Genomic DNA, 25,597 nt, shown 5'->3' with positions numbered 1-25,597 from the left:
ACGGGCCTGTTGGGCCCCTGAGGCCCAGGGGCCTCTGAGCTAGGGGGGCCCCTGAGCTTCAGCCTCCGCGTGACCGCGGTGCTGTCACACGGAGGCTCAAGCTTAGGGGCCCCCAAAAAGAGCAAAGTTAATAACAGTTATTACCTTTGAACTTGTTGCCAGTAATGGGCTTATCATGTCAATAAAATAACCCCAAATGTCCTAAACCAGTGGTTTTCAACTGATTGTGAATGAGGGACCGCCACCCTGATTTAGAATCAACCTGGGGACCACTGTGTTGGGTGGGGATATGGGCTAAGATTAGTGCTGTTGTATCACTTGCTATGCATCCCATGTGTATACAACATCCCACTGTGTCTCAACTCTCAACCAATGGTCCACTGACTAATAATTTCCTAATAATAATGACTCATCCAGACATTACAGTGAACTTCCCCCTCTTGAGATTTTAACTCCCTTTTTTTGTTGAATTTCTTGACCTCCCACTTGTCAGTAAATGACTGCATGGACGATCAATGTCACCAGGTCATTCAGTTCACTGTTTCTCAACTAGTAGAAAGAAAATGTAAAAAACAATCTACAAATCCTACATTACTAAATGCATGTTCAGGTCAGGGACCACATGCAATACCTCCACGGACGACCTGTTGAAGACCCCTGTCCTAAACCATCATAATTATGATACATGTTACTGCAAGTGTTTAAACCCTCAGTTTATCCATAAGGCTTCGAGAGGGAGGTCTCCAAAAACAAGGGGGGGGGGGGGGGGGGGGGGCTTTGAATGTGGTGGCCCAGGGGCCCTTTATCTTTATGGCTGGTTCCATGAAAGCACCAAGGTTCCAAGGATCTAGAACGGAACCAGTTGTAGAACCAACAAAGTTATTTTGGTGGAAAAGGGGCCAGAGTGGGTATACTAAACGGCACCATCTTATAATGAGCATTATACGATTCTGTGAAGATTAGGTTGGAAATGGGTGAACAGATGCTCCTGAAATGCAATGGACAAAATAACATAAAAATGTCATTCATACATATTGGAGCATTTAAATAAATGTTGTCTACATTCTATAACCCAGTCCCATGCAGCTGCAGAGTAACAGTACTATGGACACAGCGACATGTTAAAATCAAATTAAATCACATTTATTTACAAACAATTAATAACAAATGTCATTGTACCAAAGTGCTGTACAGAACATTTCATCAATGCAACAAATACGGACAGTAAGAGCACATTAAGCATACTAACGTTCAGGGGAAATCAAATGCCGGCGAGTATTAAAACCAAGTTTTTAGCCCGGATATAAAAACGTCAATGGAGGGGGAAGTTCTAATAGAGAAGGGGTCTATCAGTGTTTGACAACAGTGTTTGTCAGATTAGACACTCTGTTTCACAAAGCAAAGTTTCACTGTCCAACCTTTCACTGAAGTGTTTTCTGTCTTTCTGAATCAGGTTGACGGCCTGCAGACAACTTGTGCGCGTGTGTGTGTGTGTGTGTGTGTGTGTGTGTGTGTGTGTGTGTGTGTGTGTGTGTGTGTGTGTGTGTGTGTGTGTGTGTGTGTGTGTGTGTGTGTGTGTGTGTGTGTGTGTGTGTGTGCGTGCATGTGAGTAGCCTACAATGTTGAGGGATTTTCTTTTTCATTTTTTCAAATGTAATATACTATTTACTTCTACTCCACTACATCTCAGATTCAGAAGCAAATAATATACTTTTCACTTCCAATTATTTGAAAACTTTAGTTGGTTGGATTTTAATTGGCTAATGCATTTAAAAAATCACACCCGTGTGAACTGAGTGGTGTAAGGTCTTATATAGCCTGATCAGCTGTGGTCGGACGTAATGTCTGACGTAATGAAATCACACCCGGGTGAACTGGGTGACCGTAGCAACCATGCTAATTTTTTGAGCACAGACAGACAGACAGACAGACAGACACGTAAACTAACAAATCACACCCATGTGAACTGAGTGGTGTAAGGTCTTATATAGACTGATCAGCTGTGGTCTGACGTAATGTCTGACGTAATGAAATCACACCCGTGTGAACTGGGTGACCATAGCAACCGTGCTCATTTTTTGAGCACAGACAGACAGACAGACTAACAAAGCCAGTTGTAGGAGTGGTTTACACCACTCAACAAAGCCAGTCGTAGGAGTGGTTTACACCACTCAAAAATGCATTAACCAATTAATTGACAAACATATGGATGCTGCAGAGGACCTGCTGCTGTGCTCAAAAGTGGGTGTGTGCGGGAAAACCGCCACCGCATGCCAAGATGGGACACAAATGTATTAATTTAGTAGTCTAATAATGTTATATGTATGGCTCACTTCCACACAATTGCTTAAAAATCACACTTGTGAACTTTGTGAAGTGAGGGGCGCTCTTACATCATCATACATCATCACATTCCGGCCAATCACAATTGGAGTCCTCACTTTTCGGTCATTCCGGCCAATCATAAGTCTTCACTTGTCTGCCCTCGCTTTTTATCCTCAAGCCGTTGACGATTTTGTTGAAACTCAGCGACAACTCGAGCCAAAGCTTCGCCTGGAGAAAGGGCCTTTGGGGAATGGGGGTTTGGGGCCGAAGGCTTTGGAGGGAGGGGGGGGTTGATGGAGGAGGGGGTTGGGGAGGGGTGCTGCATGGAGGAGCAGGGCTGATGGGTGGAGCCCTGTCTGTGGCGAGGAGGAGGAAGAGGAGGAGGAAGAGTAGGACGAAGAGTAGGAGGAGGAAGAGTAGGAGGAAGATAAGGAGGAGGAGAGGTTACTTGAAGATGATGTTCTTCCAATTGTTTAATCAGTGCCTCCATCCCTTCATTTAGCGTCTTCTCCATCTTAGTCACAGCTGCTCTCACAGTCCCAGCAGAGATCTTATTGTCCATAAGGACTTCATAGTCAGAACGCGGGAGTGATGGTAGGCTGTACATGAGGACTTGAAGGTGGTCTTCACTGAGTGAAAGCTTCTCACACTCCATGCTAGTCATCTGTAGTTCAGTGATCTCCTGTTGAAGCTCTGTGATCGACTGCTCAGCCTTCTGCTGTACTGCTTTCTTTTTCCTTTCGATCGCCTCCAGTAGCTCAGCCATCCTCTTCTGAATGGAGGCCACCAGAGCAGTGAGGACCTCCACGCCATCTGCTGCCACTTCCTTGTTGACTTCTGCTGAACGTCTGATCTTCTGGAGCTCCAGTTTCCTCTCCTGGATATTTTGTTCACACTCAGTTTTGGTCCTCCTCATCTCCTCCTTTCTCTTTCCACTCTCGTCCTCCAAAGCGACAACAATGTGGCTCCTGTGGTCTGTTTGTGAGCATAACATGCAGATGCACCTCTGCTCCTCCCTGCAGAAGAGCTCCAATATCTTGTTGTGTTTCTTGCACATCCTGTCCTCCATGCTCCCCAGGGGTTCCACCAGCTGGTGGGTCTTGAGGGTCTGAACTCTGCGGTGTGGCTCAAGGTGAGTCTCGCAGTAAGAAGTCAAACAGACCAGGCAGGTCTTGGCAGCTTTCATCTTGGTGTCGATGCAGACGTCACACGACATCCCCCCTGGAACATCGTCTTCTCTATCTTGCTCTTCTGTCACCTGCACTGACTTCCTGAAGTGATCGGCCATGTCAGAGATGAAACAGTTGACACGAAGCTCAGGTCTTGTGTTGAACGTCTCCTTGCACATTGGACACCGGCAGAGTCCACTGGCAGTGGAGTTAAAGCAGTCTGTGATGCAGGCCTTGCAGAAGTTGTGTCCACATGGAAGAGAGACAGGCTGGGTGAACACATCCAGACAGATGGAACACAGGAACTGATCTTCAGACAGGTGGCTGCCAGCTGTCGCCATGGCTGCTGAGAAGGAAATTAAAAGCAGAACAATATATTATGAATCAAATAAATGGTTTATGACCGGGGTACTCACATACACATTTTAAAGGTCCACACACCAAAAAGAAAAGAAAAATAAAAAATAAAGGAAGACAATTGTAAAATGTAAAAAAGGGACATTTCACCACTGGAAGAAACTGCAGTCACTCAATGTTAATAGAATTTGTATAAGAGTAGTACAATTTGAAATTTGCACTCTATGGCCAGAAAAATATGGTGCTGACGTGACATCAAAGTGTTTCTTGTTTCCTAAACATCGTTAAAAGGAGATTTGGTTGCAAAAGGGGTGAAGTACGTGGCCAGTATGCCAGTAAGATCTAGAAATGTAGTGTATATTATGTTGCTGTTAATGTTCCACCCGTTGCTCTCTGGGAGACACGGCAGGTGCATCAAATTAAGGACAGACAGGCTCAAATATAGCTTTTCCCACAAAGATTTGTGCCACATTTTCAAGATTAAAAAAAAATAGCAGATCTACAAGCTCGTAGCGCAGCACTTGGTGCCGTGCTATGAGCTTGTAGATCTGCTATTTTTCAATAGCTAAAGTATAACATAATGCTTAAAACACCAAAAGGGGTTCCCGTTCAGAATGGGCTAAATGCAAACACGAACTGATCCCTCTCCCCCCATGGTGGTGACAGAGCATAAAGTTGCTGCCAGGCAGAAACCTCTGATCTCCACACCCTACTTGATCATACAGCGCCACGCAAAAGCATCAAAAGTAGCAGATATACAAGCTCAAAATGCGGAGCAACACGTTTTGAGCTTGTAGATCTGCTACTTTTGCTAGTGAATCCTGAAAAGTAAATGTTTTTGACTTAATGAAGTTTCCTGAGTAAAAACGAGCACATGTCGTTTTTTTACTGAGTTGCTCCAGTGCCACCTTTCCTCCTGTAACCTGTCCTGCCTCTGAGATGCACCAGACTGGCCTGCCATAGGCTAGAGGCCTCTGAGATGCACCAGACTGGCCTGCCATAGGCTAGATGCCTCTGAGATGCACCAGACTGGCCTGCCATAGGCTAGAGGCCTCTGAGATGCACCAGACTGGCCTGCCATAGGCTAGAGGCCTCTGAGATGCACCAGACTGGCCTGCCATAGGCTAGAGGCCTCTGAGATGCACCAGACTGGCCTGCCATAGGCTAGAGGCCTCTGAGATGCACCAGACTGGCCTGCCATAGGCTATTGGAACTCCCTTGACAAGACATTCTGATTTGATTATTGCTGTGTATACAGTACAGCATATTATGTTGGTCTATTGTTTCTTTATTTGCTTTTTAATTACTTACAGTGCTGGTATGAAGAGTTTCACTCTTATGTTGGCCTACCTGTACACAATACAATGCAACAAGAAGACCGCCTTGAATTTCTATGATGTGAAGTGAACTCATCCACAGCTAATAACATGCATTTTTCTTTATTCCATCATCAGTATTTGAATTCTACTGGTTGCTGCATGTGGAATCTGAGAGGAGGATTTGCTTAATTTGACCTGCCACTCTTCACCAGCGCTATACAGTATGTCTCTTGGCATATTGGGCACGTCAATCTGGGGCACGTTGGAAGGAGAATGAATGCTTTTACTGGCCAACTTTGACCATTTAACTGTAGGCTAAGGCTTTACTGTAGCAAACTGCTGCCGAAACTATCCTGTTGAAATGAAGTAGCGAGCTGTCTGTCATCTCTCTGCCTGTGCTGTGAACTGTCAATTACCAACAACGTGTCAAACCATCATTGTCATGGAGCCCGCTGCATCTCACACATCACAGACAGTACGTGGAGCAGTTGCACATTCAGAGCAGTTGCGTTCAGTGGAGGAAACAGGGAATTTGTGCTATAATTATGATTTGCTATAATTTCTCAGGAGTCCTGAGATAGTTTTGGTCTGGATCATGACTGAATTCCAGACTTTTGAGGATCAATGGTTTACACTAGTTTCCCTTTTTTTATTTTTTATTTTTTGCATACTGTATGCGTATATGTTCTGGGACAAAACCACGTTTTCCGGGTGTTACGTAAAGGATGTTTCAGTTAGTTAAAAACACTCTTGTCCAGGATTGGGGACGGGTGCATTTGCACATTTCCCACATCAATGAAACTGGTGGGTGGGGGAAGATACCGAAATGCACTTTGTGCCGTGTCGCACCTGGCGGAATAAGGGCCATAATGTGAAACAAAGTGCAAATGACACACACACATACATACACGCACACACATGCACACACGCACGCACGCACGCACGCACGCACGCACGCACGCACGCACGCACGCACGCACGCACGCACGCACGCACGCACGCACGCACGCACACACGCACGCACGCACGCACGCACGCACGCACGCACGCACACACACACACACACACACACACACACACACACACACACACACACACACACACACTACTACTACTACTAATACTGTAGTTAATGCATTGTTGCACAATGTTTATGGACAGAGAGGCACGCACGCACACACACACACACACACACACACACACACACACACACACACACACACACACACACACACACACGCACACGCACACAAACACACACACTTAATACTGTAGTTAATGCATTGTTGCACAATGTTTATGGTCAGAGAGGCATACCTGTTCGATTATTCAGCATTTCATGCTCGGACCCGATTGTATTAATTCGTTTGTCACTTAAAGTAGATGGAAACCCTAGCTGCATGTAGCCTACCTCAGTCATATATGTTGACAATTTTCCAACAACAACAAACCACAAATCAACTGCATCGAACCCCACAAACTCCACCTCTATGGGGATGCAGTTTTATGTTATCTAAGCTATAAATGGGCTATACATATGTGGGACTTAGCAATAGGTGAATTGCAACATGAGCTTAAAGATACGTTAATATTGTTTGGTTAAAACAAAAAGGTTTTTTGTTGAAAGGTTAAATGTGAAATTGATAGAAAGTATTGTTTTGGGGGGTGAACTACTGCTTTAACACTTATTTTAACAAAACAAAATATCTCTTAACCTAATACATTTAATGTATAATATTGTTAGCGACTTGTTGAGCGTGCTCAAAAACACCATGCAGCCAGAAGACAGAGCCCAAGATAATAAAATAATTATTATGTCAAATCAGTCCGACCATGCAAGTATAGTCTAACATGGGTGCATAAAATAATATAAAACATCAACATCTTTTCATCAAACTGCAGAATTGTTGAGGGTCATGTCAGACAACGGACAAATGTTACTCCATTTGTCCAAAATGGGGCAGGCCTTCCATTATTTGAAAACAAAATGCCAGTGCAAGAGAGCTAATTACTTTACACCAACCGGCCTACCCATTTCCCCCAAGAACAAGGTCAAATGTGTCACTTCTTATTCCTCGTGCTACATTACGTGAGAAATAGATACCCTCAATGAAAAATAATTACCGTAGTCTGTTTTTATTAGTTGCATCATTAACTTACTCCACGGCATGGACAGAGAGATGAAGTGAACGGAGTTAAAACCAGAGCATGCACTTTATCTACTATAGTCATATACATGGTCCGCCTTTATGTAACATTATTCAGTTGGATTTGTAATAATATACTGTATTGAAAGACTAGTAGCCTAAGTTTCATCTCATGCAGAGTTCTTACCTTATTAACTTCCAACAAGCGGATGCAGGTCTCTATAGGCTTCGTCCTCCTGCGTCAACATGCACTGACAAGTGAGTCACGGAGACTTTAATCAATGACTTACTGTAAGTGCCTATAACTCTGGACAAAAGTTCATTTCCTGTGTCAGAGAGCTGTAAAATGGCTGATATGATATCAAAGGGTTACTGTTGCCACAGTTGAAAGTGAATTCCTACGATTCCACCTATCCTGCATTATGATGCAGTGGCTCCCAGACAGTGAACCACACTGGTGTATGACAAGTTCGCAGATCAGGCAGATTTTTTTATGCTTATTTAGCGCTGAAGGCAAATTGTGTTTATTTATGGAATACATGTTTTGTAGGGCTATTAAGGGGCGGAGTCCTGCAACGATTCCTTCATAATGGCATTCTGTTTCTGCTGCTGTGCTACTTCCGTGTTGGATATAGCAGTGACATCACGGCCGAATCCTTGCATCCTTATCGTAGCATTTTACGTGTTGTGATTACTGATTATCACTAATATGAGCTGTAGCCTGTAGCCTATTTTCGTCACCTCGCGCTAATGAAACACCAATTAAGGGATAATAATGTCAACATTCAAGTACAAGATCCAAACTAACGCAGATAAAGTAATGCTTCACTCTGAAAGTTTAACTAAAGTTGTAATTTGTAATACAGACACGGTTATCAGGGCAGGCTAATCTTTTTGTATCATCCTATCCTTAAAGGGGCATTCCACTCATTTTCAACATTTTACTATGTCATTAATATACCTTAGAGCTGTTGTGTGGAAATAATAAAAAAGCCCCCCCATTCTGTGTTTCCTAGAACTGTAATTATGAAAAAAATCATTAACATGGTGAAACACATCTTGATGATGTCATCAAGATGTGTTTCACCATGTTAATGATTTTTTTCAGACCTCTAGTTCTAGGAAACACAGAATGGGGGGACTTTGTTATTATTTCCACACAACAGCTCTAAGGTATATTAATTACATAGTAAAATGTTGAAAACGAGTGGAATGCCCCTTTAAGCAATATTAAACGAGGGGGGGTGGTTTAACGCCATTAATGCACGCCTGCGGGCGAGTTCCGAAAGCAACGCAGAAGTGCATGAATGACGTTAAACCACCCTTAAAACTAAGAAAATCGCTGAAAAAACATATTCTTTTAATGACAGATGTAGTCACTACTGCCACAAATGTCCCAAGAAACTAGCTAGCCTAGCCACCGAGTCTGCTGCGCTCTGGGAGAACAGAGCAGCTGAATTCTTTGTTTTGATTAGGTGTGGTGCTCGTTTGATCCACGGCTAGAAGGCCGTTTCAACCAATCAGATTGCTTCCTCGAAACGACCATATAACGCCATTTAGGTCAAAATTATGATATAACTTTATGTTGTGATAATAATATGGCAGCAGTGGCCTCAGGCAACTGTCTTCCGTGTGCAACGCGACGCACCATCGCCGCCCACCACCACCACATCACATGCACTGTTGGATGAAATAATGAAAGTCACAGATAGTTGTCATATCAACTTGTTGTTCTTTTTCTGAAGACTGCAGTTGTGAGTTTTTGTGTGGAGAAGAATTTCACCCGCCTTTTTCACGAATCAAGTTGAACTTGACCTTGCCCTTATTTACAAACATATCTCCTAGTTTATTTGAAACACTAACATGTTTTCTTTGCATTCTAATTATGTGACCTATAGTGTTTGAGTAGGGTTCATGTCATTTATTCACTTACGTATATCTAAAATGACAAGAATAGTGACTACTCCATTATAGTACAGGTTGAACTAAAAACCAACAACATAATGACTTAATAAAATAAAACGGAATAGTACAGTGTACAGTGTAGTTATGGAGGAAACCAGAGCAGATGATCAATCATAGAATTCCCCCATCACCATACCAAATTTCTTCAGAAGTCGTACTGTACTTTTTTGTAGTATTATTGTCTCCACCAGGCCGAAGGCATGGGGAGAGAGTATGTTTTGCACTCCGCCACAAATCACAAACACAGTGTCCAATTTCCATGAAATTATACACGCACATTTCCACTAGGCCGAGGACGACATGCCACTATTTTTTTCCAAAATCAGCCTCACGGTGGCCAATTTCTGTTTTTACCTATAACTGCATCGACAACTTATGTATGCGCACTCCCTAGAGGCCATGGGAAAACATTTTCCCTGCATCCCTCCACATCTGCTGGTTGTAGTGCCACCATGAGGCCGATTTCTGCAAAACACATTGTTTATGTTAGTCGCACAGATTTCATCCAAATCTCACGCAAATCAGTACACATGATCTCTGTAGTCATGTGATCAAGACGAGCCTGTTGGATTTCTCAGATTCTACACTGATTAGCTAAGATTGCCTTCCAAAGTTTTCAGGAGTAGCCCGTTTTGTACAATGCTGCACATGTCCTGCTCATCCAGAATTCTATCCTCAGAGATGCTATGAGTCTCACAGGGGTGCCCACACTTTTTGACTTGAGAGCTACTTTCAAAATGACCAGCTCGGCAAGATCTACCCACCAAATCAATTATTATACCATTGCTGAAAATAGTTTAAATATGTACCTGAGGGGGCTTCGGAATAGTAGAGTTCGTGTTACATTCTGTACAGTATAAGACAAATGCACTTGGAATAGGAAATAGAGGGGGAGAAATGTATTTTTTTTTTGTATTGTTTTTTTTCTTCAATATATTTAAATGAAATACTCTTTAGGGGCATGTCATGTGATCTACCTGCACAGCCTTTGTGATCTACTGGTAGATCGCGATCTACCTTTTGGGCACCCCTGCGTGAGTATGAGTGATCTGGCTCTGCATTTCCTCAACAAAATGAAGAAAATTGTTGCAAGAAACAAACAAACAAAAAAACATGTTTATATTACTCCTAAACATTTTGCCAAACATCACACACACTCCTATCCTCCCGGTGGAGACCTGTGCCCAGAAGGGCACTTTTTCTAGTTATTCTTGTTATTCAAACATTGTTCAAAAGAATGTCAGGAATGAAAAAAGAAGAATGAAAGACATCCATAAAAACAGACTGTGAAGAAGTATAGTTAAACTAGAACTGCACTCTGTCGAGTGCCTACTTGCTTGTTGCACACAAGTAGGCCATAAATGGCATAAATGGCATAAATGGCAGAGCGTGCAAGTAGGCCTACTGTAGACCGCTACAAACTTTCAAATCTCAGCCTCTCTGTGAAAGAACGTTTGCAATATTGAATTATTAGGTTTAGCTATTTGCTACGTACCTTGCTTTTGGAGGAAAAAAAAGTAGTATTTTGAAGTATGGTAATGATTACTTATGCCTGTTATGGCAGTGGTGTCAGATTACATACATGTATACATATAGGGGCATTACCTTTAGTCCACCCGACACTGAAACATGTCATCGTTACGTCACCATCGATAACCAATTATACCCTGGCATTGGTACATATATTCATCACGTCATATGCTCATACAGTATGTATGTATATATATATATATATATATATATATATATATATATATATATATGTAATTTCTGAGTTGATTAGTGGTATACTGTGGTTACTCGGGTGGTTTAATGTGTATGTCCCTTTAATCCACCCGACACTGAAACATATCATCATTACGTCACCATCGTAAACCAATTATACCCTGGCATTGGTACATATCTTCATCACGTCATGGGACATACGCTTCGTAGCATGACGGAAAACATACCTGCACGGTCTGCTTCCGTATGTCCCGTGCCAGCATATGACGTCATATCATATGCTGCTAAGGGACATTGGTACATATCTTCATCACGTCATGGGACATACGCTTCGTAGCATGACGGAAAACATACCTGCACGGTCTGCTTCCGTATGTACCGTGCCAGCATATGACGTCATATCATATGCTGCTAAGGGACATATACGCATCGTAGCACCTGACTGATAACATTACTTGCACGCTCTGCTTGCGCAATTAAATAGCAGATCTAAGAGCTCAACGCATCAACGACCTCGCCCTTCGCTGATACAACAGGTCTGGGAATGCCCATATATGGACCTTTTTCTTTTTTACGTTTTCAGGCCGGGTAGGGCGTAAAATATGTGCTAATTAGTAAGGCCAGGCGGGGCCTCGGGCCAGCCCAGTTAGGGCCCAGATAGGGACGGGCCTTAATTTTCGCGCCTGTTGAGAACTATAGTTTTCGTCGGATGCCGGATGCGACTGCACTAATAACTTTGGGGCGTCTCCATAATTATATGAAGATCATGACTCTGACCTCATCAAACCCTGGATAGCCATACATGGAGAAGACTGGATCATCACCTAGATATGGATCCGGCCAGCAACTCTACATCTGACCTCAAACCTCAAACCCTTAGATCTCCATATATGGAGCTGACCTGTTCTGACATTCCATATGTTCATCCTTCCCCATCCATCCATCCATCCTCTTTGATGTCTCCCTTTTGACTGATACTTAAAACATAAATGAGTTGTTACGACTGGGGTCGTATTCTGTGATATGATTTTGGGTCCTGGTATGAAGTGCCACTGTGCAACGTGCCAGCTGTAGATCAGGGGTTCTCAACGTTTTTGGCCGGGGACCCCCGGAAATGCTTTGGCAATGTCTCAATATACATCCTACAATGTACTATAATATACACAGTTTGTGAAAAGTGCTAGCATTGTAAATCTCAAGTCAAAGTGGTCGCACGGTATAATATACCCTTGAGGTTTTCAATACCCAGATATATTTGTTGTATTTCGTTTTATATGCTTGTATTTGTTGAAAATGATCTAAACAGCATCTCACAAGACTATTATTAATACTCATCTGGAGAATTCACTAGGTAGTTGAAAATGTCAGGATGTCACTCCTCCATTTAGCTGGGTTATTTTCCCATGCAACTATTCAGCAAAGTTAATTATACAACAAGTTGACAACGGTAAAACACACCGTCGGAGCTCCGCGGTAGGTAGAACATATATAGTAAGCCTGTGACATGTTCAAAATATAGACATGAATAACAAAGTCAGTCGGGATCGGGATGTATATTGAGAATTCCACTCTTCAAAGTCGGCGCTCGTAGCCTCGTGAAGGCAGTGACGTCCCTTAAAAGCAAAAGGTTCTCTGTCTGCCGTCTCCCCTCTGCTCCGTTAACATTATGGGTAACTCATTCAAGTGGTAAATTAAATGTGAAATACATCCTCTATTGAGAAAACAACAATATATGTTGACAAAGACACTTCATACATTTGGAAACATATTTTTATTCAAATCAATATAGTCTTCAGTTCATTTCATATTATTTTAAAAGTAGGCTAACTACAGTTGAATTTCAATGGACTTCTATGGGCTGGCTTGCAGTACACCGTGCCAACGGACCAGAAGTGGGGACGCTGTCTCATTTGGGGGCGTGACATTTGTAGTCCCCGTGTGTCTCTATCCATTGGAGGGGAGACTTAAGGGCAGCCAGCGATTGGTGGGGAACGGTCCTGAGTCCTACAGCCATTCAGAGTGGCTAACGAGGTGGCCATTCTCTCTATACGAGAGGAGCAGAAGAGAGTGCAGCACGCAGCGGGACAGACCTGTCCTCCTCAGCTCCCAACCGGCCACCGCCCGTATTTTGTTATGTTCAGTGTCAGAGTGTCACACTCTGTGCTGAGTGAGGGTAGAATGTGCCACAGGCACTTCAAAAATACCCAAGGTACTCAAAAATACTAAGAAAATACTCAAAAATACTTAAAAAGTTACTCAAGTATCAAAAATACTCAAAACAGTCCAAAGTACTCAAACATTTTCCACTTAGCTGGAACACTCAAAATATTGAAAATGTCAAGGCAGCGTCATTTGATGCAATCAATTGTTTTATTCACCTTATTGTGTCCAGAGCAAAAAACAAGGAGGTGGTTACCCGTCAAACAAATATGCTGTACAACAATAAACTGGCCAGGTTGGCAACAAGTCCTCTCAGCTCCAGGCTCAGCCCTAGGGTGCACTCACACCTTAAATGCAATTCTCTGTGCTCGTTGGATCAATGCTGTGTTGTGTCATGGCCGCCCAATGCATTTCCAATGGAGGTCACATGGTTTGACACAACATTGTGTTGTATGAGGGGGAGGGGCGCAGTCGAATGCGCCCCTCCCCCTCACACAACACAATGACCCCTGGGCAGTGGCAGGTTTCCTGCTTATAAAGGCCAGGCCCCTCCCACTAGACCAAACCAACCCTGCTTGAAAACTTACAATCCAGTTCAGCCCATATGTCCAAAGACAATATATAATTATCCCATAATGGTATAAACACCTCGCATTCCATTAACCATTTGACTCAAAAGAGTGTTCACATAATAACTCTTACTCTTTATACACAATAACAAGAAACAAAAGTCATACCCTTGATACATACACTGGTAAATAATAAAGAAAAATAACAATACATGTATGGGAAAACAGCACAGGAACAATGTTAATACAGGTTTAGTGTGTGCACCCACCAAACTAATGAACAAGCTACCTGTGTCATGGTGTATTGTAGTGGAGTGTTATGTGCTGTTAGTGGCAGGGTGAACTGCTTTGCTGCCTGATTTGAGTTAAGTGAATTTGAGTTCCGTTTCCTTTAAGTTCTGTTCATGTTTCTTTTTGATTTATTTCAACATTCCATATCAGTTGCCTTGAAACCCTTTAATTTTAATCCTTTATTTACCCAGGGTAGTAGCTGAGCACAAGTGCTCATTTTCAGCAACGCCCTGCACATAGAAACACACACACACACACACAGAGACACACATTAAAACCTGGGAGCTGACCAGTACAACCACAGTCTTATATGTTGGCCACTAAGCAGCTCCAGGGGGAGCAGTTGGGGGTTCAGTGCCTTGCTCAAGGGCACTTCAGTGGTGTTGGGTGAGTGATGACAATCACTTCCCCACCCAGATTGTTCCTGCCCGTCCGGGGAATCGAACCGGCAACCTTTCGGCAACAAGGGCGCTCCTCTAACCCTTAGGCCACCACTGCCTTAACTTGTTATACCTATTTTGTTAATAAATATATATTTGCCTTTACACCCTTAACCGTTTGTTTGAGTGGCTGCTTTGGAGTTGGGGAAGGCGGGAGCGTCATATTTTTCATGTTGTGAGTCAGGCCCCTAGACTGGTGCATAACATGAGAAGTGGTGCCTAGGAGCTCTCAGTCGAGGTTTTGTTGATGGGGGTTGTAGGGATGGGGGTTTGATGGAGGAGCCCTGTCTGTGGCGAGGAGGAGGAGGTGGGGTTACTTGAAAATGATGTTCTTCCAATTGTTTAATCAGTGCCTCCATCCCTTCATTTAGCGTCTTCTCCATCTTAGTCACAGCTGCTCTCACAGTCCCAGCAGAGATCTTATTGTCCATAAGGACTTCATACCAGTCAGAACACGGTAGAGTGATGGATGCTGGTGGAAGGCTGTACATGACGACTTCAAGGTGGTCTTCACTGCGTGAAAGCTTATCACACTCCATGCTAGTCATCTGTAGTTCAGCGAGCTCCTGTTGAATCTCTGTGATCGACTGCTCAGCCTTCTGCTGTACTTCCTGCTGTTTCCTGTTGATCACCTCGAAGATTTCACCCATCCTCTTCTGAATGGAGGCCACCAGAGCATTGAGGACCTCCACGCCATCTGCTGTCTCCTTCTCTGCCGCTTCCTTGTTGACTTCTGCTGAACGTCTGATCTTCTGGAGCTCCAGTTTCCTCTCCTGGATCTTTTGTTCACACTCAGTTTTTGTTTTCCTCATCACCTCCTTTCTCTTTCCACTCTCGTCCTCCAAAGCGACAACATTGTGACTCCTGTGGTCTGTTTGTGAGCACAACGTGCAGATGCACCTCTGCTCCTCCCTGCAGAAGAGCTCCAATATCTTGTTGTGTTTCTTGCACATCCTGTCCTCCATGCTCCCCAGGGGTTCCACCAGCTGGTGGGTCTTGAGGGTCTGAACTCTACGGTGTGGCTCAAGGTGAGTCTCGCAGTAAGAAGTCAAACAGACCAGGCAGGTCTTGACAGCTTTCATCTTGGTGTCGATACAGACGTCACACGACATCCCACCTGGAACATCGTCTTCTCTATCTTGCTCTTCTGTCACCTGCACTGACTTCCTGAAGTGATCGGCCATCTCAGAGATGAAACAGTTGACACGAAGCTCAGGTCTTGTGTTGAACGTCTCCTTGCACATTGGACACCGGCAGAGTCCACTGGCAGTGGAGTTCCAGCAGTCTGTGATGCAGGCCTTGCAGAAGTTGTGTCCACATGGAAGAGAGACAGGCTCGGTGAACACATCCAGACAGATGGAACACAGGAACTGATCTTCAGACAGGTGGCTGCCAGCTGTCGCCATGGCTGCAGAGGAAATGGAACAGCACAACATGATATATGATGAAAATATTTTAAATGTTTTGTGGTTTTGTTAAATAACATTTTTATTGTGACTTTTTGCATCACTTCACTCACAACATCACCACCGAGTGGTAAAATGACCACATTGCTGACATGGCATCAAAGTTGCATGACAGCTTAACAGGTATTGCATAGTAGGGTGGGATATGTATTCCAGATTGTCATTGTTCCCAACTTGCATCATTCCCATCACAGCTGTGTAGAATTGGGTGTAATGCTGAGGGATTGTGGGTATTGTAGTTTGTACTCTGTATATTGCAAACTAGTGTCAAGAAGAAGAAGAAGGAGGAGGAGGAATACAAAAGGTAGATCTGAGCATAGCGGCCTATGTGAAAAAAAGTGTGTATAGCTCACACACACACACACACACACACACACACACACACACACACACACACACACACACACACACACACACACACACACACACACACACACACACACACATACAGACACTTTGCAGTTCTGTCTTCAAGCATGTACTTGCAAACCTGACAAATTGGGGAGGGTGTGTGTGTGTGTGTGTGTGTGTGTGTGTGTGTGTGTGTGTGTGTGTGTGTGTGTGGGGGGGGGGGTCTTGTACCATACAAACGGAAATCAAGGTCAAGTGGGAATGTGGGATCAACCTAATAACTCAAATGATTGTTGTTTCTCTGCTTTGATTTTGAACTCGGCGTTGAGAATCTGGTTCTTCTACTTCAGTCTATTTCCTCATTAGCGTTTCCTTGTTCACATAAAACTAAGGGTGCCGTTATTAATAATCTCAAAAGACTCACAGATTCACGACATAGCAGGATCTGACATGAGCCCAGATTTCACCAGAGCGGAGTCTGTAGTCTCCAATTGGTTCAGTGCAGCCTGCCTTTTGCTTAATTTTTTTTTTATCATATCTCATCCATTTAAGCATCCCTACACTGGCTCCCAATTTCAATGTTTTACTCTAAGGCCAGGTTGGTACTCTTGCTCCATCTTAAATATCTAACCTACTGTGCCAATATGTGGACTGAGATCTTCAGATTGACATTCTTTTGACATTTAATGCCTACTTATTTCAATCCACCTGCACTGTTTTTTTCTACTTCATCTGCATTGTTCTGATTCACCTGCATTGCTTTTAATATATTGTTTGTTTTGTTTTGTTTTTTCTACAGCACTTTGTAACACACTTTGGAAGGTGCTATATAAATAATGTTAATTATTATAATTGTTCTTATTATAATTATTATTAATAGTGAGAAAGTGTTAAAAAGCTTAAAAGCTTAAACCTGTACATCAAATGCAAAGAGACAGGCATCAGTAAACTATAGGTTCATTCATATAGCTACACCAAAAACCTAAACAAACAAACTAACTAACTAACTAACAAATAAGTACCTATATATGAAGTAAATGTACTTTGTTACTGTCCACAATGCATAACCATAATAAGATCAGGAAAGACGCCTTACCTGTTGGAGTGTGAATGGTGATGTGTCTTGTAAAGCACGGAACTTCAGACAAACACATTTGCATAGATTCAGTGGGGTTGTGATGAACCTCCTTCTCATTCCAGTCAAATTCCATAGAAGTCTGGTGGATCTGTACATCTCACAGATCCAAGTCATGTGGAGAAACCAGATCTTCAAGATTCCAGAGATTTGACTGGTTGTTTGGTTGGTTGGTTGGTGTCCAGGGCTCAGTCAGGCACAAATGTCCAACAAAAAAAACAAAGCAAGATAAAAAGTAAGACAATGAATGTGTTAATAAGGGTATATCTCAACCTTAAACTAGATAAATCTATTATAATAGAAATAGTAGCCTAATATACTGACAATGAATGCAAAGTGTGGCTTTGGTTAGATTTGTTTGTTGATACTATGGTGGAAATGTACGTGTTCAGACGGCATAAACCCCCCCATTGGTACATTATGCCATAATGCACATAATGTCATAATGTACCAATTGATCGTGGTCCGTGGGCTGCATAATGTATCAATCAATTATTTTGGAACCCTGCATGCTATTGGTACATTGTAACCCCACTTTTTTGTATGCTTATTACAGTAAAACCCATTGATAAATTCAGACCACACAATATTTACATGATTTTCTGCCTCAGTCCGTTTATAGCAAGCTACATTGAACTATCGATAAGTAGAGAACAGAATATGGGAAAGAATCACTTTTTTGGATTACAGTATAGTCCGGGAGCCGTGGGGGTGAACATGGTTTCGTCAGATAACGTTTTTTTCTCAACTGATTCTTGTAGCTTGGGGACGAGGGTCACCTCTTAATAACTAAAAATTCCCAAGGGATATCACTGGGCACCCTCGCAATGAACATCAATGATGACGTTTTGGTGAAAAAAAGAACATTAAAAAAAAAGAATAATGAATGAATGAATTAATTAATTAAAATATGTTGTATGTATTATTGCAATGTTGGGGCTTACAGGGTTAACCCCTTAATGTCCAAAACACTAAAAATCCACCCAAAACAGAGTTTTATGGTATTTCATGCAAGATACTTGTGGTCTGAATACATAAAATTAGCTTTCTACAGTGTTCATGAATGTGGAGATGCACAGTGTATTTCATTTATAATGCATTATTAATACATGCATATTAACCCTGTCATGCCCGAAAACCCTCAAATCCCATAAAATATATATCTTTTGAGATCTAAATGCATCAAATTTTCTTTCTAGAGTGTTTATCCATGATTGCAGATATGTAGAATTATTTTATTTCAGAAGAGGGCATTAGCCCCTTCATGCTTAAAACAGCAAAATCCCATATAATACAATAATCAATGCAAATGCAACAAAGTTGCATTCTAAAAAAAATGCTTATTTGGAAGTGGTCATGTCCACCACATATCCTTTCTTATGAATTAATTATTTCAGGCCTGTCATGAGCATTCTACACCAAAACATCAACAGAACATTATGTGAATGACAAACTACTGTATGTACACTCTTTCACTCTTATATACACTTTATAATTGCACAAATGTCATCTGGGGCAGGTTTATAATCTTCAGGTACATTGGTAGGGCTCAGTGACCTGATAGATCTGTGTATTTCCATTCAAACTACTCTGGGTCTTCTGGGTCCCATGCTGGTGGAAGATGCCCATCAACATTTTGCCACAAAGCTGCTTCAAAGTGGGCCCTCTTAACATTCTCAATGAAGAATGATTGATGTGTTGATGGTAGTAGTGCAGATATAGGTTTGAAGTACAACGTAGATGCATGTCCTTTCCCATTATTTTCTCCCAGGCTATAGTAGTCTAGTTTCCTCTATAGTTTCCTTAACGGAAGAGGACCTGAAGGTCCAGATGGCACTTGCCTGGAATGCCTATAGCACAAGATGAGGAGAGTGTGGAAATCAGACATGGGAGAAGACTTTGCAGTATCCCTGTCCTCCTGTTCCATCTCTTCCATGTCTGTCTCAATCTTGGAGCAGATGTGACAACTCAGGTCCAAGGTCTTCAGGGTCTCTTGCTTCAAGGTTATTCAAATAAGTAACCCATCCTGCACTGTGGCCGTACCTCATGAAGGTGAACTCTATGAACTGTTGGTCCACTGACCATTCCATGCTCCAGCAATGGGTGGTGTCACATAAAAATACCTTTGAACATGTAGAGGTAGCTTTTCATGTAGTAGAGGCCATAACATCAGGTGGAGAAGGCAGTCATCTCATGTTCAGACTAGCTGTATGACATCAGCAATGGTAAATGACCCAAGGCTCACATCAGGTCCTCTGCCTCTGGAGCCTCCATCGTAGATGGAGCCTCCATCTACGATCACTCTGTAGAACATGCTCAGCCATCAACTGCAGGGCACACACACACATTCTGAAGGAACTGATTTCCCATTCAACATGTTGGCAAAAACATCTGACAGTCACAGAACACCAGAAAGCCAGTGAACCTACTGTAGGCCTATAACAAAATCCTCAAGGCATGCATAGCAGGAAAAAGTTACACATATAAGAATTGTGGTTATTATTGTTATGACTCGAGTGTGGTGTGACCCAAAAGCACAGCAAGGAGAGGCAAAGCAGAGTTAAGCCCACCCGGGCGGGTTTTTATTCACAAACACGGGGGGTGAAAGGGTGCAGGGATCCGTAGGCTGCTCCACAGAGCTCGGGTCCCGGAAACACTGGAGAGGAGAAGAGAAGGTCGAGTCAAAGGCAGGTTCACAGAGCAGAGAATAAGCACAGTAACGTCGTGACGTTTAACTGTCTAAATCTAAATACCGAGGGCCTATATGTCTGGCTGTCTAACTATTTACCAACCGTAGACTGGGGAAGAACTGGCACAGAGCTCCGGGCGGGGCTGGCTCGTGTAGCCTCAGGAGGTGGTTGCAGATGTCCCTCAGGTGTGGAGCTAGGAGCTGGGGAACACCTGCGTTGAGGTGTGCTGTGAAGTGCTCTGAGACCCTCTAGTGGCGCTGACTGGCACAGATCAATCACAGCACATGGATGTGGAGGTGATGGAGAGCGAACCGTAACACTTATATGTGGCCTACAGCATTAAATTGATAATATTCATACCTGTAATAATATTTAATAATGATTTAAAGTATTATTTAAAGTACTCTGTCAGTTCAAAACATTGAACATGACCACATGTATGATCTTCGAGAAAGTACATTTGATGGTTTGGATTTAAGTAACATGAAATAGGCTATCATAACCCTATTTTTGTGGGAAATGTTCGGTGGATGTTTGGTGCAAGATGCTCAAGATAGATGGCCTGAAAAGGTTAATATGCAACCACCTGAAAATAAATATGCTACAGTTTCATTAATACAGATTGTAGAATGCAAATTTGATACATTTCACTTGATTATTGTGCATAAACTCTTAAAATATATATTTTATGGGATTTTGGGGTTTTCGGGCATGAAGGGGTTAATATGCATTAATTAATAATTCATTGCATTATTAGATGTTTCCTCCTCCGCGTCATCAGTGCCCATACCCGAGGCGGGGTTGGCGAAAGGGCCTTTCTGTGTGGAGTTTGCATGTTCTCCCCGTGTCCCCTAGGGTGGGTACCCTCACAAAAAACATGCAAATCCTGGTCTCTAAACTGCCTCCCCCTGGCCAGCCGGGGCACCTGATGGAGGGGAAAGGAACTGGTCGAAATAACATGTTCCTTCCACGCGTTAAGTCCAACCAGGGAAACTCCCCCTGTCAGGTGTACTCAGGCATGAAGGAAGCATGAGTTCAAGTCTGTTGCTCTCCCCAGGTTGGCGGAGGGTGTGTAGAGCCCAGGATCACATTAGATAATTGACACAGGGGTTAAAAATGGGTTACAAAATCGTGAATATAGAAATCGTGCTATATAAATAATGTTCATTATTATAATTGTTCTTATTGTAATTATTATTAATAGTGAGAAAGTGTTAAAAAGCTTAAAAGCTTAAACCTGTACATCAAATGCTGAGAGACAGGCATTAGTAAACTATAGGTTCATTCATAGCTACACCAAAAACCTAAATAAACCAACAAACAAACTAACTAACTAACTAACTAACAAATACATAAATATGAAGACAAGTACCTGTATATGAAGTAAATGTACTTTGTTACTGTACACACTGCATTCTGCATAATCATAACAAAGATCAGGAAAGACACCTTACCTGTCGGAGTGTGAATGAATGGTGATGTGTCTTGTAAAGCACGGAACTGCAGACAAACACATTTGCATAGATTCAGTGTGGTTGTGATGACCCTCCTTCTCATTCCAGTCAAATTCCATAGAAGTCTGGTGGATCTGTACATCTCACAGATCCAAGTCATGTGGAGAAACCAGATCTTCAAGATTCCAGAGATTTGATTGGTTGTTTGGTTGGTTGGTGTCCAGGGCTCAGGTAGACTGTGCACCAAAAAAAAAAGATATAAAAGAAAGACAATGAATGTGTTATATCTCAACCTTAAACTAGATAAATCTATTATAATAGTAATAGTATACTGACAATGAATGCAAAGTTTGGCTTTGGTTTAGATTTGTATGTTGATGATGTGTTCAGATGGCATAAACAAATCATACTTCATAATTTTCCCACGTCCCATTGATAGCCACGGCCCACGTCCAATTGGTACATTATGTAACCCCACACCGGAGGAACATGCCATACAGATTCCATGAGCCGTAATCATCTTTATCCTTTTTCAGGGGCGCTAGCAGCCATATCTATGGACTGTCTAATTTAGCTAATGGTTTGTCTAATTTAAGCGGGAATTCAGGGGCAAAGTGAAGGCAAAAAATAGGAGCCCATGCCCCCCATGAATTGATGTGATGTGGCAGCCACACTGGGCGCCCCTCACTTTCCGCAAGTGGGATTTTTGAGGGCCTCCAATGTGTGGCTTTCAGAAATTACGTAATTCGGCTATTGCATCACTTTTAATTATGTAAAATGTGTTTTTTGAGGGGCTATGCCCAGCTTTTGTGTGTTTGTGTGTACCACATAGCGATGATTTGATTGGCTGGGCACGGAATTGAGGATAAAAATCACACCCGTGTGAAGTGAGGGCGCTCTTATCATCAAATCAAATCAAATCAAATCAAATTTTATTTATAGAGCACATTTACAAAGACCAGAAGGTCAACCAAAGTGCTGTACATGAACATATAACAAGCATACAATCAACACAAACAATATAGTAAAACAACATTGAAGCAACACAAGCATTTAGACAGGGCAACTAGGTCAAGCAACATTGAATGCCAGGGAGAAAAGATGTGTTTTAAGCAAAGATTTAAAAGCCTCTAAGGAGCGGGCAGACTTAATATATAGGGGTAAACAGTTCCAGAGTTTGGGGCCGGCCACTGAAAAAGCACGGTCGCCTCTGGACCTGTAATTAGAATTTGGCACGGTCAGGAGCCGCTGGTCAGCTGACCTCAGGGCCCTGGCTGGGGAGTATGGGTCCATTAGGACCGATAGATACAGGGGGGCCAAACCATTAAGGGCTTTATAAACAAATAATAAAATCTTAAAATCAATTCGGAATTTCACAGGTAGCCAGTGGAGTGAGGCAAGGATGGGAGTGATATGATCACGCCTCCTCGTACCAGTGAGGAGGCGAGCGGCGGCATTTTGTACAAGCTGCAGGCGTCTAAGGGCAGACTGGTCCATGCCTATATATAGCGCATTGCAATAATCGAGCCTAGAAAAAATAAAGGCATGGATGACCCTCTCAAGGTCAGGTCGGGAGAGATAGCCCTTAATCCTGGACACGAGCCTAAGTTGATAAAAACTAGTTTTAATCACAGAGCTAATCTGTTTATTAAATTTAAGATTATTATCAAATATCACACCCAGATTTTTTATCGATGAGTGGATGTTAGCACTGAGGGGTCCTAAGGTGGCAAGGGAAGGGGACTGTTGACCCAAAATAATGACCTCAGTCTTACTCTCGTTGAGGGTGAGAAAATTATTATGCATCCAACTTTTAATGTCGGAGAGACAATTAAGGAGTGGCTGAAAGGGGTCTGTGAGCAGGTTAATTGTACTTAACGGTAGATAAAGCTGTACATCGTCAGCATAGAAATGAAAAGAGACATTATGTCTCTTAATAATGGCTCCTAGGGGGAGCATATATAACAAAAATAGAATAGGCCCTAGGATAGAGCCCTGGGGAACCCCGCAGAAAAGGGGGGCGATGCGTGAAGAGTATTCACCGAGCCTGACAGCGAGACTCCTGTTAGTCAGGTAGGATCTAAACCACTGTAAAGCAATACCGGTGATACCAACGCTGTGCTCCAACCTAGAGAGCAGGATGCTATGATCGACGGTGTCAAACGCGGCTGTCAGGTCCAGGAGGACCAGGGCAGCCGGACTACCTGAGTCAGCAGTTAAAATCAAGTCGTTAAAAACTCTGAGTAAGGCCGATTCGGTGCTGTGACCAGGTTTAAAACCAGACTGAAATGTGTCGTGGATACCATGGGTGGTTAAAAATACTTGTAGCTGCGTGTAGACTACTTTTTCAAGGACTTTGGATAAAAATGGGAGCTGGGAGATAGGTCGGAAATTAGCAAGGACGGAGGGGTCTAAGTTGTTCTTTTTAAGAAGAGGTTTGATAGTGGCGTGTTTAAAATTAGCCGGGACTGTACCCAACTTCAGGCAGGAGTTTATTATTAATGTAATGCTGGGACCAACAGAACTAAAAACATCTTTCAATAAAGATGAGGGGATGCTGTCTGAGGGGCTATTAGTTGGTCGCAGAGCGTTGACAATAACAGTGAGTGCAGTTAAGGAGACAGGCTTGAAATGAGTGAGGGTAGCAGCGGGCGTGGATAGGGCTGGCACCGGGGCAGGTGAGTGGGCAGATCTGAGTGTAGTAATTTTGTCTAGAAAGAAATCAAGGAAGTTGTCACAGAGAGTAAGTGAGGGCACAACCGGGGATGTATCACGGGGATTTATGATGGAATTAAGGACATTAAAGAGGACCTGTGGCTTGTTACTGTTTTTAGACACAAGGTTGGAAATATAGTCCTTTTTTGCCGCTACGGCAGCTCTCTGGTATTCCCTGAAGCAGTCACGTAGAATCTCTAATGAGACATGAAGTCTGTCTTTTAGCCACTTCCTTTCAGCGCGTCTGCAGGCACGTCTAAGATTGCGAGTGTTGTCATTAAGCCATGGCTCAGAAAGTGCTTTTGTGCTTTTAATTTTGAGCTTAAAGGGCGCAACGGAGTCCAAAGTGCTAGTGCATGTACGATCAAACATAGAAAGAAGTTCCTCCGCACTCAAAGTGCTATTGCAGTCAAGGGCCCAAATTGCTGAATTATTAAAAATGCGGGAGAACTGGGGAGCAGTGGCAGAAGTGATAGTGCGCTGACGACGGGCAGGGGCAGCAGATTTGACTATGGAACAGGGGATTACGGCAGTGAAAAGGATGGGGAAATGATCGGAGATACAAAAGGACGTGCAAATGTCAGTGACAGTGATAGATAAGCCATAAGACAAAATAAGATCAAGGGTGTGCCCCTTTTCGTGGGTGGGGCCGGTAACTGATTGTGTTAAATTAAAAGCATCGAGAAGATTAAGAAAGTCCTTTACTAGGGGTTTTGATTCACAACAGACGTGTACGTTAAAATCAGCAGAGATCACAATATGATCATAGTTGACCATGACTTCAGATAGGAAGTCACCAAAGTCCTGGATGAAACCTGCGTTGCATTTTGGAGGGCGATAGATCACAGCACAGAATACATGAGATGACAGGTTTATCCGGAATTGCTGGAGCTCAAAGCTGGGGTAACGGCGGCCAGGTTGAATCAGTTGACAATCCAAGTTTGATTTGAAAACTGTCGCTAGGCCCCCACCAGTGCTGGTGGTGCGAGGGGAACTGAAAAAGGAACAGTCGGAGGGGAGGAGTTCTGAAAACGCTGAAAGGTCACCTACAGGCTGCCAAGTCTCTGTAAGAAACATAAGATCCAATTTGTGGGACGTGAAAAAGTCCTTCAGGATGAAAGTTTTATTTATCATGGACCTGACATTTAATAGAGCCATACTAATTTTTAGCTCAGCCTTGAGTGGAGTAGATGCACGCTTCAGTGGTCGGAGGTAACAGTGATTAATAGCATGCCTAGGGAGGGGGTGTGGCACTGATGGTTTTCTATTGCCAGTTATTATTGAAATAGTGTATATATGGGTGTCATTATTTCTATTTG

The 25,597-nt window shown here is 42.9% G+C and overlaps 1 protein-coding gene across 1 annotated transcript; it reads right to left on the bottom strand.

Annotated features, from left to right (window-relative positions):
- Positions 1-14,655: 14,655 nt before the first annotated feature.
- LOC306928854 (E3 ubiquitin-protein ligase TRIM47-like) lies at positions 14,656-17,412 on the bottom strand (the record flags this gene model as incomplete). The annotated part of the gene is made up of 2 exons (XM_079509128.1): positions 17,381-17,412; positions 14,656-15,875 (listed from the first exon to the last, which is right to left on the bottom strand). Exon 2 carries the CDS (start codon positions 15,871-15,873, stop codon positions 14,656-14,658), a length of 1,218 nt encoding a protein of 405 aa, XP_079365254.1. The 5' UTR covers positions 15,874-15,875; positions 17,381-17,412.
- Positions 17,413-25,597: the final 8,185 nt, after the last annotated feature.

The sequence above is a fragment of the Electrona antarctica genome, assembly GCF_951216825.1.
Source record: "Electrona antarctica genome assembly, chromosome: 8".
Taxonomy (NCBI): Eukaryota; Metazoa; Chordata; class Actinopteri; order Myctophiformes; family Myctophidae; genus Electrona; species Electrona antarctica.
The sequence above is the reverse complement of the archived record's forward strand: the minus strand, read 5'-3'. Positions and strand labels throughout refer to the sequence as shown.